This window comes from Somniosus microcephalus, chromosome 23 (assembly GCF_052327205.1).
Source record: "Somniosus microcephalus isolate GS21.2 chromosome 23, FLI_Smic_1.0, whole genome shotgun sequence".
Classification (NCBI taxonomy): domain Eukaryota; kingdom Metazoa; phylum Chordata; class Chondrichthyes; order Squaliformes; family Somniosidae; genus Somniosus; species Somniosus microcephalus.
The window spans coordinates 18,151,676-18,166,290 of NC_141009.1; the positions used below are offsets into that span (position 1 = coordinate 18,151,676).

Genomic DNA, 14,615 nt, shown 5'->3' on the forward strand with positions numbered 1-14,615 from the left:
ATGTTCGGCCTGGGGTACCGTTGCCCGGGCAACGGGTTCCACCAGCAGAAGCATTCCTGTTCCGCGGAACCCAGCTGCAGGACGGATGCTTTGGGGAGCCTCTGTGTAAAAGTGGGGCGACATCTTTAAATGTGCGTGTGTTTACTGGCTCACATTTAAGGTAAAAGAGTTAAGAAAATAAACACACCTGAGAGCTAATGTACTTTTGAGTTTTATGTGATAAAGTTACCCAAGAAAGAAATTGCCCTGTAATACACAGTGTGTTATAATATAAAAATCTGTTATAATATACACGGTGTTTGCTATTCCCCGTAATACACAGCGTGTTATAATGTACACAGTGTCTGCTATTCCCCTGTAATACACAGTAAAAAGAAAGACTTGCATTAATATAGCGCCTTTCACGACCTCAGAACGTCTCAAAGCGCTTTACAGCCAATGAAGTACTTTTTTTTTGGACGTGTAGTCACTTGTTGTAATGTAGGAAACGCGGCAGCCAATTTGCGCACAGCAAGCTCCCACAAAGAGCAATGTGATAATGACCAGATAATCTGGGTTTTTTTTTGTGATGTTGATTGAGGGGTACATATTGGCCAGGACAGCGGGGATAACTCCCCTGCTCTTCTAAATAGTGGCCCTAGGGATCTTTTACGGCCACCCGAGAGGGCAGCCGGGGCCTCGGTTTAACGGCACCTCCGACAGCATTCCCTCAGCACTTCACTGGTGCGTCAGCCTAGATTTTTGTGCTCAAGTACCTGAAGTGGGACTTGAACCCACAACCTTCTGACTCAGAGACGAGAGTGCGACCCACTGAGCCACAGCTGACACATAAAACAGAGATTGAAGTTCAAAAACGTTCAAGTATTTTGTTGTTACAAAATGATAGATTTGTAGTAAATTAAATTTGTGTGGTTTCTATTAACTACAGTGAAACATGTTTTGCTTAAGTCTATTTTACTAAATCTGCTTTAAAGTGACCTGCTTAATTCCAATGTTGGAGTATTATAATTTATGATATTATATCACTTCAAATTGCTCATTAACCCTTATTTCTCCCCACGTGAACTCTTCTAGCTTGAATCTGACAACAAAGTGAGTGTGTGCGATCCCCTCACTTGGCAGCAGTCAGCCAGCCTCAGCAAGAGTGAGATTCCAGAATTCAACACCATTGCAGATTATTCAGATAAAACACAGAGATGTTACCTGTTTCATCATGGTCGGAGACGGATCGTGTTGGGGAGATCAGGGATTCCATGCTGATCAATCCTCTTTTAATAAAGGTAAGGACTTGAGGAGTTATAATCCTGGCAGCTGGGTCAAAACCAAATGCGAAATCAGCTAACATTTAGTGAAATTTTCTGAGGAATATCCAAAAAAGGGCAATGTAATGTCAAAATTCGTAGGCTGCGCACATATGTTCTTAGAAAAGATTTGACTTTTTCATAGAAATGGCCAAAAATGATGGCTTATTGAGAATTAAAAAATGTTAGAGCAGACTATCCAGTTTATTCCATAATTTACTATTGACAATATCATGAATGAATTACAAAAGATTTTACATATGGATTAAACTGAGTAATGTCATTCTTCTCCATCGTGTATTTTCTTTATACAAGACGTGGGATAATTGTGCTATAATTAATAATAGAATATACATTTTATAGATTTTATTTTAATTATGATTATTAGAACTATGGAGGACATAGTAAATCTCTCCAGTATTTCACCTGGCTCCTTCTTGACTCTGTACAGAATTGTTTACCCCTGGTTAGAAAATCTCCTAATTAACGATTAAGTACTTAATTCACTGGGTACATTTTGGCCCAGTTACTGTCCAGTAATTCTTTGAGTCTCACCAGTGAATCATGGAACAAATACGAATACTTGACCATAGAACTCCATGAAAAACAGCTATATTTAGTGTTGGTGGCTGGGCAGAAAGAAAATGTTACTATTTTTCAGTTTCATGCAGCAAGCAATAAAAGCACTACTAGTGTTTTAAAATGTAAGAACATTTGGTAGGTTTATAACAGAATGAGAGAGGAAAGCACTTGCATTTATACAGTACCTTTCAAGATCTCTGGGATGTCCCAAAGCACTTTACAGCCAATGGAGTACTTTTGAAGTGTAGTCACTGTTGTAATGTAGATTAATCAACTCCAATGGACGGGTCACATCGCCCGCATGCCCGATACGAGACTCCCAAAACAAGCACTCTACTCGGAGCTCCGACACGGCAAGAGCGCCCCAGGTGGGCAGAGGAAACCCTCAAAGCCCCCTTGAAAAAGTGCAACATCCCCACCGACACCTGGGAATCCCTGGTCCAAGACCGCACAAAGTGGAGGAGAAGCATCTGGGAAGGCGCCAAACACCTCGAGTCTCTTCGCCGGGAGCAAGCGGAAGCCAAGCGCATGCAGCACACGTCAACCCAAGCACCGTCTGCCCCACCTGTGACAGAGTCTGTGGGCTGGATTTTGTCAATGGGGAGCTTTTGGAGGCGGGACTCCCTCTTGTTGGGTTTTAGTCCCACCTCCATCGACTTGTGGCCAACCCATGCTACTTTCCCTTGATTGACCTTGTTAAGCCCGCCCAGGGGGCTTAGCAGGCCAATTAAGGGAAAGCCAGTTACAAGTGACGTCAGCGAGTGCCGTGTCATCTGTCAAGAGCTTTTGACAGATGAAATGTCATCGTTTGACAGCTCTGTGAAGCTGTCAAACACTGACAATCTGTCTTCTAAGTTGTGTCTTTACTCAAGACTCAATTAGAAAGCCTTCCTGACCAGAAAGCAGAAGGCTGCAGCTTTTGACAGTTCAGCGGCCATTCTGCTTTCTGTGCCGGTGAGCTGAGAGACTCCCGAGACCTGAAGGGAGGAAACCTGCAGGAAAAAGTAAAGGTAAGTAAAACTTATTAAAACACTTTACACACACCTCACACACTTACCTCTGCACACATGCACCCATTACTCAACTGCACACCGGACATCTCGGCCCCTCCGACCCCCGCAGACCGACGGCCCGCCTCGCTGACCCTGGCGAGGTTCGGAGCCGTCGGGAAGCCCACACTTCAGGGCTCAAAATAGGGATTAGCCAAAAAACTGCCTGTTAACTACCTGTTAACAGGCAGTTAATTGGCATTAATCCCCTTCCCGTCTCGAGGAGGCGGCTTCCAGCACAGGTCGGATACCCGCCTCCTGGCAAGATGGCATGGAGGCGGGTTGGGCACCCGTCCCCAAATTCTGCCATTTTCCCGGCAGTCCATCCTCCAAACCCGCCTCCCTAGGGCTGGCAAAATCCAGCCCTGCAGGTCTCGCATTGGACTCATCAATCACCTGAGAACTCATTTTTAATGTGGAAGTAAGTCATCCTCGGTTCCGAGGGACTGCCTAAGAGTAAGGAAATGTGGCAGTCAATTTGCACGCCGCAAGATCCCACAAACAGCAATGGAGATACATGAACAGATAATCTGTTTTCGTGATGTTGGTTAAGGGATAAATATTGGCAGGACACCAGGAGAACTCCCCTGCTCTTCTTCAAATAGTGCCATGGGATCTTTTACGTTGACAGTAGTAGTTCTGGTTGTGGTGTTATCAACAGCACCTTCCAAACCCACGACCTCTACCACTTAGAAGAACAAGGGCAGCAGACGCATGGGAACATCACCACCTACAAGTTCCCCTCCAAGCCACACACCATCCTGACTTGGACCTGTATCGCCGTTCCTTCACTGTCGCTGGGCCAAAATCCTGGAACTCCCTTCCTAACAGCATTGTGGGTGTACCTACACCATATGGACTGCAGCAGTTCAAGAAGGCGGCTCACCACCATCTTCTCAAGGGCAATTAGGGATGGGCACTAAATGCAGGCCTAGCCAGCGACGCCCACATCCCATCAATGAATAAAAAAAATATTGCGTGATGGGTTTCATATCACACTCTAGAGTGATGTATCATTGTAATTGATAGAAATTAGCTAAATGTTAGCTGTAGAAATGGGGTTTTGATCATGACTCAGTTGTCTATGAGATATATACGAAGAAACACAGTAATGCAATTTTATCTCAGATTCTACTTTGACTGGATATAGAAAAATATGCAGCAAACAGTATTATTTTTCCAGTCTCCATGACCAAAGTTGCTGTGTAAATTTTGTTTAGATATTTTTTTTAAATTATGTGCGTCTCCATTTTCCACAAAGGGGAAGGAGAAATCAGAAAGTAAGTCAACTTGGACCAGCTGCTCTCCCTCTGCCTGGACCGTCTAGCAGCCAGTTAGAGAGCAGCATGAGTAGAGATCTTCTAACAGTTTATGCTTCTGGCCTCTCGCCTCGGGGATAATGCACGAGAAGTACACTGCAGAGACAAAGGCAAATAAATGGGATTTAAAAAAAAAAAATAGAAGTTTAAAAAAGCAAGAAAATTAATTTAAAAGAGTGAAACAAATCAAGAGAAAAAAGAAGAAAAAGAATCAGTGGCTCCCTTGATGGATCAGCTCATCAGAAAGAAAGAAAGATTTGGATTTATATACAGCCTTTCGCAACCTCAGGATGTCCCAAAGCACATTACAGCCAATGAAGTACTTTTGACGTGTAGTCACGGTTGTAATGTAGGAAACACAGCAACCAATTTGCGCACAGCAAGCTCCCACAAACAACAATGTGATAATGGCCAGATAATCTGTTTTTGTTATGTTGATTGAGGGATAAATATTGGCCAGGATACCAGGATAACTCTCCTACGATAGCAAAATTCTGCAGATGCTGGAAATCCGAAATAACAACAGAAAATGCTGGAAAAACTCAGCAGGCCAGGCAACATCCGTGGAGAGAAATTAGAATCGACGTTTCGGGTGAACCCTTGTTCAAAACTGGAAAGGAAATGAAATAGATCGAAAGGCAGGGCTGGGACAGAACAAAAGAAGTGAAGAGACATTAAGAGGTATTCAACATGAGACGAGATGGTGATAGGACAGTGGAGACAAAAGACAGCTCAGATTAGGTGTGAAGTGTACTGGCAGGATGAGAGACAGCTGCCATGTGGGAGAGAGAAAAAAAAGGAAAGGGGGGGGGGAAGGTAAAACCCAAAACAAAGGGGTGGAAAAAAAATATAAGTAAAAATGTAATAGGGGCCGAGGTTATGATTTGAAATTGTTGAACTCGATATTGAGTCTGGAAGGCTGCAAAGTGCCTAATCGGAAGATGAGGTGCTGTTCCTCGAGTTTACGTTGAGCTTCCATGGAACAATGCAAGAGGCCAAGGACGGTGAGGTCCGAGTGGGAATGGAGCGGTGAATTAAAATGACAGGCGACCGGAAGCTCGGGGTCACCCTTACGGACTGAATGGAGGTGTTCCGCAAAGCGGTCATCCAATCTGCGTTTGGTCTCCCCAATGTAGAGGAGACCGCATCGTGAGCAACAAATACAAGGAAGAAGCGGAGTGCCCTCAGGCCATCCTGGTGGGGGATGGAGGTGTAGAGGGATTGTACGTCCATGGTGAAAAGGAAGCGGTTGGGGCCAGGAAACTGGAAACTGTTAAAGTGGCGGAGGGCGTCTGAAGAGTCGCGGATGTAGGTGGGAAGAGACTGGACAAGGGGAGAAAAGATAGAGTCGAGATAGGAAGAGATAAGTTCCGTGGGGCAAGAGTGCAGGAGAGCATGCCGGGAACAGCACCAGGCATACCGAAAAAAAATGAGGTGTCAACCTGGTGAGGCTACAACAGGGACTACTTGCATGCCAAACAACAGAAGCAACATGCGATAGACAGAGCTAAGCGATCTCACAACCATCGGATCAAATCAAAGCTCTGCAGTCCTGCCACATCCAGTCGTGAGTGGTGGTGGACAATTAAACAGTTAACAGGAGGAGGAGGCTCCAAAAATATCCCCATCCTCAATGATGGTGGAGCCCAGCACGTGAGTGCAAAAGACAAGGCTGAAGCATTTGCAACTATCTTCAGCCAGAAGTGCCGAGTGGATGATCCATCTCGGCCTCCTCCTGAGGTCCCCAGCATCACAGATGCCAGTCTTCAGCCCATTCAATTCACTCCACGTGATGTCAAGAAACGGCTGAAGACACTGGATACTGCAAAGACTATGGGCCCTGACAACATTCCGGCAATAGTACTGAAGACTTGTGCTCCAGAACCAGCTGCGCCCCTAGCCAAGCTGTTCCAGTACAGCTACAACACTGGCATCTACCCGGCAATGTGGAAAATTGCCCAAGTATGTCCTGTCTACAAAAGCAGGACAAATCCGACCCGGCCAATTACCGTCCCATCAGTCTACTCTCAATCATCAGCAAAGTGATGGAAGGTGTCGTCGACAGTGCTATCAAGCGGCACTTACTCAGCAATAACCTGCTAACTGACGCCCAGTTTGGGTTCCGCCAGGGCCACTCAACTCCTGACCTCATTACAGCCTTGGTCCAAACATGGACAAAAGAGCTGAACTCAAGAGGTGAGGTGAGAGTGACTGCCCTTGACATCAAGGCAGCATTTGATCGAGTGTGGCATCAAGGAGCCCTAGCAAAACTGAAGTCAATGGGAATCAAAGGGAAAACTCTCCATTGGTTGGAATCATACCTAGCACAAAGGAAGTTGGCTGTGGTTGTTGGAGGTCATTCATCTCAATCACATGACATCACTGCAGGAGTTCCTCAGGGCAGTGTCCTAGGCCCAACCATCTTCAGCTGTTTCATCAATGACCTTCCCTCCATCATAAGGTCAGAAATGGGGATGTTCGCTGATGATTGCACACTGTTCAGCACCATTCGAGACTCATCAGATACGACGCAGTCCGTGTCCATATGCAGCAAGACCTGGACAACATTCAGACTTGGGCTGACAAGTGGCAAGTAACATTCGCACCACACAAGTGCCAGGCAATGACCATCTCCAACAAGCGAGACTCTAACCATCTCCCCTTGACATTCAATGGCATTACCATCGCTGAATCCCCCACTATCAACATCCTGGGGGTTACCATTGATCAGAAACTGAACTGGACCAGCCATATAAATACTGTGGCTACAAGAGCAGGCCAGAGGCTGGGAATTCTGCGGTGAGTGTCTCACCTCCTGACTCCCCAAAGCCTTTCCACCATTTACAAGGCACAAGTCAGGAGTGTGATGGAATACTCTCCACTTGCCTGGATGAGTGCAGCTCCAACAACACTCAAGAAGCTCGACACCATTCAGGATAAAGCAGCCTGCTTGATTGGCACTCCATCCACCACCTTCAACATTCACTCCCTCCACCACCGGCGCACTGTGGCTGCAGTGTGTACCATCTACAAGATGCACTGCAGCAACTCGCCAAAGCTCCTTCAACAGCACCTTCCAAACCCGTGACCTCTACCACTTAGAAGGACAAGGGCAGCAGACGCATGGGAACATCACCACCTACAAGTTCCCCTCCAAGCCACACACCATCCTGGCTTGGACCTGTATCGCCGTTCCTTCACTGTCGCTGGGCCAAAATCCTGGAACTCCCTTCCTAACAGCATTGTGGGTGTACCTACACCATATGGACTGCAGCGGTTCAAGAAGGCAGCTCACCACCATCTTCTCAAGGGCAATTAGGGATGGGCACTAAATGCAGGCCTAGCCAGCGACACCCACATCCCATCAATGAATTAAAAAAAAAGAGCAGGCTGAAACGATGGGTCTACCAGGGCTGTCCTATTTGTGGATCTTGGGAAGGAGGTAGAAGCGGGCTGTGCGAGGTTGGGGAACTATGAGGTTGGTGGCCGCGGGGAGAAGATCTCCAGAGGAGATGAGGTCAGTGACAGTCTTGGAAACGGTGGTTTGATGTTCGGTAGTGGGGTCATGGTTCAGGTGGAGGTAGGAGGAGGTGTCGGAGAGTTGGCATTCAGCTTCCGTTAGGTAGAGGTCAGTTCGCCAAACAACAACAGCACCACCCTTGTCAGCAGGTTTAATGACAATGTCAGGGTTGGATCTAAGAGAATGGAGTGCTGCAAGTTCAGAGGGAGGTTATTGCTCTTCTTCGCAATAATGCCATGGAATCTTTTATGTCCACCAGAGAGAGCAGACAGGGCCTCAGTTTAATGTCTCATCTGAAAGACGGCGCCTCCAACAGTGCAGCGCTCCTTCAGCACTGGCACTGGGAGTGTCAGCCTAGACGTTTGTGCACAAGTCTCTGGAGTGGGACTTGGAACCTACAACCTTCTCACTCAGAGGTGAGTGTGCTACCCACTGAGCCACAGCTGAAGAGAATGAGTAGCTAAGCCATAAAGACCCAAACGATCCAAGGTCTGATCCCCAGTATGTCCTCAATTAGCTGATCTTAATGGGGCTGGCAGTTTGAATACTACAATTGGCCGCAGCGCCCTTGTGTTACAGAAAGGAAAATTGGCTATGGTTCCCACTTCTGATTGCTGCAAGCGATCCTTCCTGGTAGTAAATGTGTGTGCACATTGGACGAGAACAGGATGGGACTTGGCTGTGCCGCCCCCATGGAAACATAATCTGTTGACACTCGCCGTCGAGGCTCGCCCACTTGAGCAAGGTACCGGAGGGCAAAGATTTAAACTCCAGCAAGGAGTCAATGGCTTTAGAAGAAAGAAAGAGAAGGGGAGGAAAACTGGTGGAAAAATAAGGGAAAAGATAAACTAGACTACTGAAAGGGAAAAAGAACATACAGGAAGGAATTGCGCTCCCTGTTGCCTGGCTATGGAGTGAGACTAGTGACAATCTTAGAAAAAAACTATGGCTCAGGCTATGCCCACCATCCCTGATGGAGGGTTTTTAAAAATGTGGTAATCACATATTTGGAAAGAGAAAAATGAGAGTAAAATGAAAAATGGCCACTTACAATTGTTTTTATGCTAGATGTGAATATAGTAAGAACCTCGAGTAATAGTGTGTAATAATTTACTGAACATACTTTGGAAAATACAGGACAGTGTACTGATGATATGCCTGATATGCTGCAATTGATTTTGACTTACTTGAACGCTGGCTATTGTAGTTTGAAACATAATTTCACTATCATGATATACTGTGAACATATCGCTCTATTAATGAGTTTCCAAACAAGAATCACCCATACCAAGGACACTGTTCTCGGAAGTACAGCACGACTACAGCAGATTCTTTATTTTCCACTGGGTGGCGCTGGTGCAACAGCTAAGACCAGAGACTAACCTACCCTGTCATAACATTAATTCGCTCCACAAAATAAGATTTGCGATTCAAAAAAGCAGTGTAATTTCACAATAATCTGGTAGATGTTGAAATACTGTGGAAGCGAATACAATATGGAGGTTTCTTCATTTTTCATTAGCTACACGAGCTTCAATCTAGAAAAATGGAGGATACTCAATAAGGATTTGCCGAAGTTTATACAACTGGTAATAAACTCTTCGAGAGTTATTGCAGTCTTCCTCACTACTGTGTGTTCCAGTTTCCTGCTGAGTATGCTGTTTTTAAACATTTGTTATTAAAAAGAATGTATACACCATTTACATTATTTTGTCACTACCGATAATGAATACAAATAGGATATGTTGATAGGGTGAGATGACGAGGGGTGAGAGGAGGCTCGTGTGGAGCATAAACACCAGCATAGACCAGTTGGGCCGAATGGCCTGTTTCTGTGCTGTTCATTCTATGTAAATGTAAGCATTTAAAAAAAAGTAATCTTCAGTAGATGACATGAACTGCCTCGATCTGTATCCTGAAAGGAGGTGGCTGCAATCTTGAAGGTTCCCATTAGCAGGGATTACGGATAAAATAAATGCCTCAGCTGGGCTCGGGCTGCAGTGGAACATATTGCACTACTGAGTCCCAAAGCCAGAAGATGTTTCTTTTCCATGCATATTCCACTCTGCAAAGAGCTGAATGCCAGCCATGTTAGCGTTCCAGCAGACACTACATCTGCTGCACTACAAACGTTTGCAATTTTTTTTTTCTTTTCACTTCTTTGTTTCATATTAAAATTCGATCCGGCTAGGCAGGATGATGACGCAGTAATATGATCACATTACCAATCACTATACTACAAATAGCTCTGTTTACGTATAATTACATAGAATGTAGAGCACAGAAACAGGCCGTTTGGCCCAAGTGCTCCATGCCGGTGTTTATGCACCACACAAGCCTCCTCCAATCCTACTTCACCTAAACCTATCAACATGTCCTTTTACTCCTTTCTCCCTCATGTGTTTATCTAGCTTCCCTTCAAATGCATCTTACAAAAAGCTTATACTTTTTGTCAAGTAAACATGACCTTTCAGTAGTACTGTAAATATATAAATAGTGCAACAAAAGTGAATTCCTCTGACAACAGAACTGTCATCAATTCAAAATAAATATAAACAACCTCAACAATAATTGAATAATTAATTATGTAGTGCACAAGGAAATGAAACACAAGAGATTTCAGTGAACTTCTGGTAACCTTTCATTCTTCAAATCCAAAACAGAGATTCACTTTTGCATTATCCAGTGTTGGTTAGCAAGATAGAGATCAGGGAGGAGGAGGGGGGGGGGGGGCGGTGCAGTGGGTGGGGAGGAGAGGGTCCGTTTAATGTTGTAATCGTGACTCCAGGATTTCAAATAGCATTACAGTTCCTCCATTTTGGTTTCCCTCTCCATACTTTAGACATGCCGTTTCTTAAACAAGAGATTAGAATTTTTAGAGTGAGAATTTCTTAGTAATAAACAAATTCACAAACTAGTTTACAAGTAAATTTGTGATTGTAACTTCCAATTATTTCCTAAATAATTCTAGGGTTTTTGTCTGAATTACTCTATCTCCGTAACCTCCTCCAGCCCTACAACCCTTCGCGATCTCTGCGTTCCTCCAATTCTGGCCTCTTGTACATCCCCAATTTTGATCGCCCCACCATTGGCGGCCGTGTCTTCAGCTGCCTAGGTCCTAAGCTTCGGAATTCCCTCCCGAAACCTCTCCGCTTCTCTCCCTCTCTCTCCTCCTTAAAACCTACCTCTGACCAAGTCACCTGTCCTAATATCTCTTTAAGTGGCTCGATGTCAAATTTTGTTTGATAACGCTCCTGTGAAGCGCCTTGAGACATTTTACTATGTTAAAGGCGCTATATAAATGCAAGTTGTTGTTTATTCCACATGTTGATCACGTTTTGTGTTAAGAATTTCCTGATATCCGTTGTAAAATGACCTTTTCCTGGTTTGAACCTGTGTCCCCTAGTTCCACTCCAGCAGTTTAATTTACAGTAATATTCCGGGTTAACTTTCTGCACCACTGACAATCTTGTAAGATCACCTCTCCAATGCTTCCTTTCTTGGTTGAAAAACTTTCCTCCTAACTCAGACCCACGACACTGGGGATCAGACTTGTAGCTCTTCTCTGAAGTCCACGACATAATTATACTGGGGATATCTTTGTCTGGAGAGAGCATGTTGCTGATGTCTTCTCTTGTGACTAGTTTGAGGAAGTAGTCATTTGGAATAAATACTATTCTCCTCAGTTTCAAGTCCGATTGTGTCTTTTATGATTTCCACCTCCTCTCTGACTGGCCTCTTTCTAATGTGGTATTGATTTTTTTTTCACTGTTATGCTTGGGTCTCAGCTGTTATGCCTTTTTCCAGGTATCTCTTTGCCACTCTGATCTCCCATTTAACATGTTTCTACATGTTCACACATTCATCCCAGTGAGCCCCTTCTCCTTTCTCCCTACATGATTTGTACAGACCATTATCCCACTTTTAATGTGTTTGTGCATCCATTCCGAGTCGCAATTGCTTAGTGTGAGCTTGTTGGTTTTGGGAATGTATTTATCCTGCATGCTCAGCATTGTATCTTGAAAGGTGATCAACCTGTCTTCTGCTGAAGTGTTCTTAAACAGCTTCCCCCAGTTTATTTGCTTGAATTGATTATTTACTTCATCGAATTTAGTCCTTTTAAAGGTATATAAGCACTTCTGATTTCCAGATCATGTTAAATTGAGTAATTCCGTGGTCGCTGTTCCCAGGGATGCTATCTTGTATATTTTCTGGGTACATTTTCTGGGTTATTAGTGACTACCAGATCAAGATGGTTTCCTTGACACACTGGATCAAGAAACAGTCATGCACCACATCGATCAACTGTGACTCCAGCCCACTTAGGTTTTCCCAATTTATATTAGAGTAACAAAACACAGTTTTGTGGCAATTTTAGCCGCAGACTTTCTCAATTTTTTTTTAATTTTGAGATTTTCCACATAACTACATTAAAAAAATGAATATTCGCTACAACAACACATATTTGGATCACTATCAGGGCAGCCAGTAAGAGGTTGGTGTTCGTTACGGTGCTGCTGAAGATGTAAAGCATCATAGTTCTAATCTGCGAGCCATATTTCATATCCAGTTTAGCCATTTCAAACGATTGGTAGAAGCTTGATGGGCTGAATGGCCTCAGCATTCTATGCTATCTTATGGTCTTAGGGCAAAACTGGAAGGGCAAGAGCGTAGCAGAGGCCTTTCTGCCAGTATCAGACCCAATACCAATTCAAGTAGCCTAATACATCAATCCGTTTTTATTTTATTTCAAGGTACGCAAAGACTATTTGAGTAAACTTGTTTCTACATTTTTCACATGCTGCTCATTAACATTCCCCATTCATTTTATAACACGATTACATCACTGTAGGGAACATCTTGCAGTTAATCTGAACAATTTACTCACACTGATCCCACAATACTTTGCAGGATTTGTAGGTTTACGTACAAAATAATGTGTCATTATGTCGGCTGTTAAAGCTTGGATTTGCCCCATTACGTGGCTGCTTAGAATTCAGCTGTGTGGTGGATTTCCAGAAAAGCATCTGAAATCACTAGACTTACAGATTTAACAGTGGGCTTACACAATGTGTCTGCTGCAAGAGGAAACTAGATTTGACTCCATTTACTGCAAATTACTTAACACCTTATAGATTACAGCGTGGGATCTCGCTGCTTTACTGGGCAGACCAGTGCTGCCACAATCTACTGGGATGCACTAAATAAATGTCAAAGTGGGGATGTCTAGACATTAGGAAGGACCCGTGACAGGGTTGGTAGTCAATCTTTGATAAAAGTGCCTATAATGATCTAAAGAAAACAATATTTATGTTTGTTTAATAGGTCTTTATTAAAAAAAATTGCAGCTGATTTAAAAAAAGCCAAGATTCTCTATGGGAGATTAATTCATAAGGCAGTAACGATCTATTTAAGCATAAAATGGCTTTACTGAGTCTTCATCTTTTTAAGTGTATCTCCCAGGTGTTAAACCACAACTGTTTGATTTCAATAACATTACAATATTAGTTTTCAAAATAAATTTTCCTCAACGGCCTCGTCTCTCCCTATCTTTGTAACGGCCTCCAGCCCTACAACCCTCTCAGATCTCTGCGCTCTTCCAATTCTGGCCTCTTGCGCATCCCCAGTTTTAATCACTCCACCATTGGCGGCCGTGCCTTCAGCTGACTAGGCCCTAAGCGCTGGAATTCCCACCCTAAACGTCTCCACCTCTTTATCTCTCTTTGACCATGCTTTTGGTCATCTATTCTAATATTTCTTTGTGTGTGAAGTTTTGTTTGATAACGCTCCTACGAAGCGCCATGGGACGTTGTACTACGTTAAAGGTGCTATATAAATGTAAGTAGTTGTTAACCCAGAACTGTAAAAGGTCTATCTTCATTACACACCAGATATTGCGTCATCTGAAGATAGTATTTCCAGAACACACACAGATTTTCACCAAGTTTTGTGAATTAAGAGCCTTGCACTAAGAAGGGTGTTATAAATCTCAACATCATGAAGAAACGACTCATGAAATAACACTGGATGGCCAGCTGGTGGCGCCGTCCAAGGAGTATAAATACTCGGGCGTGGGCACAGCTTGCCAGGGACATTTTGTAAGACAGGAACTAGTGAAGTACAACTAGACCTCCATATTCTGAAACAAGTTGATTAAAGCCTTGCTTTATGCTCAAACCAAGTGTGTAGTGAGTTTTATTACGTCAAAGGGCTTTAACAACATCTACAGGATTGTATGGTTTGGTTCTCTTTGTGGTCGCTGTGATTTCATCACTGGTATTTTTACCCAAGGAAAGGCACACTTGAGGCAAATTATTGAAATATGAATTCAAAGTCTGAATATGAAAATATCAATTCTCTTCACTAAACCAAAAGAAAGGTGGTTCTGATATCTAGTCCAATATATTTTTCCAATTGGAGCTATTTCATTTGAATGAACCACTTGAAATCAGTATATCACAAATGGGGCACGCTCCCAATACTTTATCTCGTGCCCAGCGAAAGGGTCGCTGCCATAAACACATTCACACTTCCGATGAACTGAAATGTGACCTTATGCACAGAATAATCTGGTGTGCTTGCGATGAATAATAAATCCCTTATGCTCTTGATATGCTTACTGGAAATAGTTCAAGACACTTCATACTCTTCTGGTCTTCCTGACTGAGGGACAAATAATACTCTGTCAGACCATATGTCTCCGGTTATAAACTACCAATTGGGTTTATTAAGAAGTGAAGTTAAGGTGCAGAGAAAAGAGACTAGAATGATTAGGAGACTAGAGAATAAAACAATATGAGGATAGGTTCACAGAATCATTGGAGAAAAGACGGGGGCACGGTGG

The 14,615-nt window shown here is 43.7% G+C and overlaps 1 protein-coding gene across 2 annotated transcripts in view; it reads left to right on the top strand.

Moving 5' to 3' along the window:
* Positions 1-27: 27 nt before the first annotated feature.
* Positions 28-14,615, top strand: part of cfap77 (cilia and flagella associated protein 77) — a 175,752-nt gene continuing 161,164 nt past the window's right edge. The window contains exons 1-2 of one of the 2 annotated variants that reach the window (XM_085965527.1): positions 28-160; positions 1,075-1,280. In XM_085965527.1, the coding sequence (XP_085821653.1) occupies positions 1,214-1,280 (67 nt within the window). In that variant the 5' untranslated portion in view covers positions 28-160; positions 1,075-1,213. The remainder of the gene's footprint in view (positions 161-1,074; positions 1,281-14,615) is intronic. The other variant, XM_085965526.1, reaches the window with a different exon arrangement.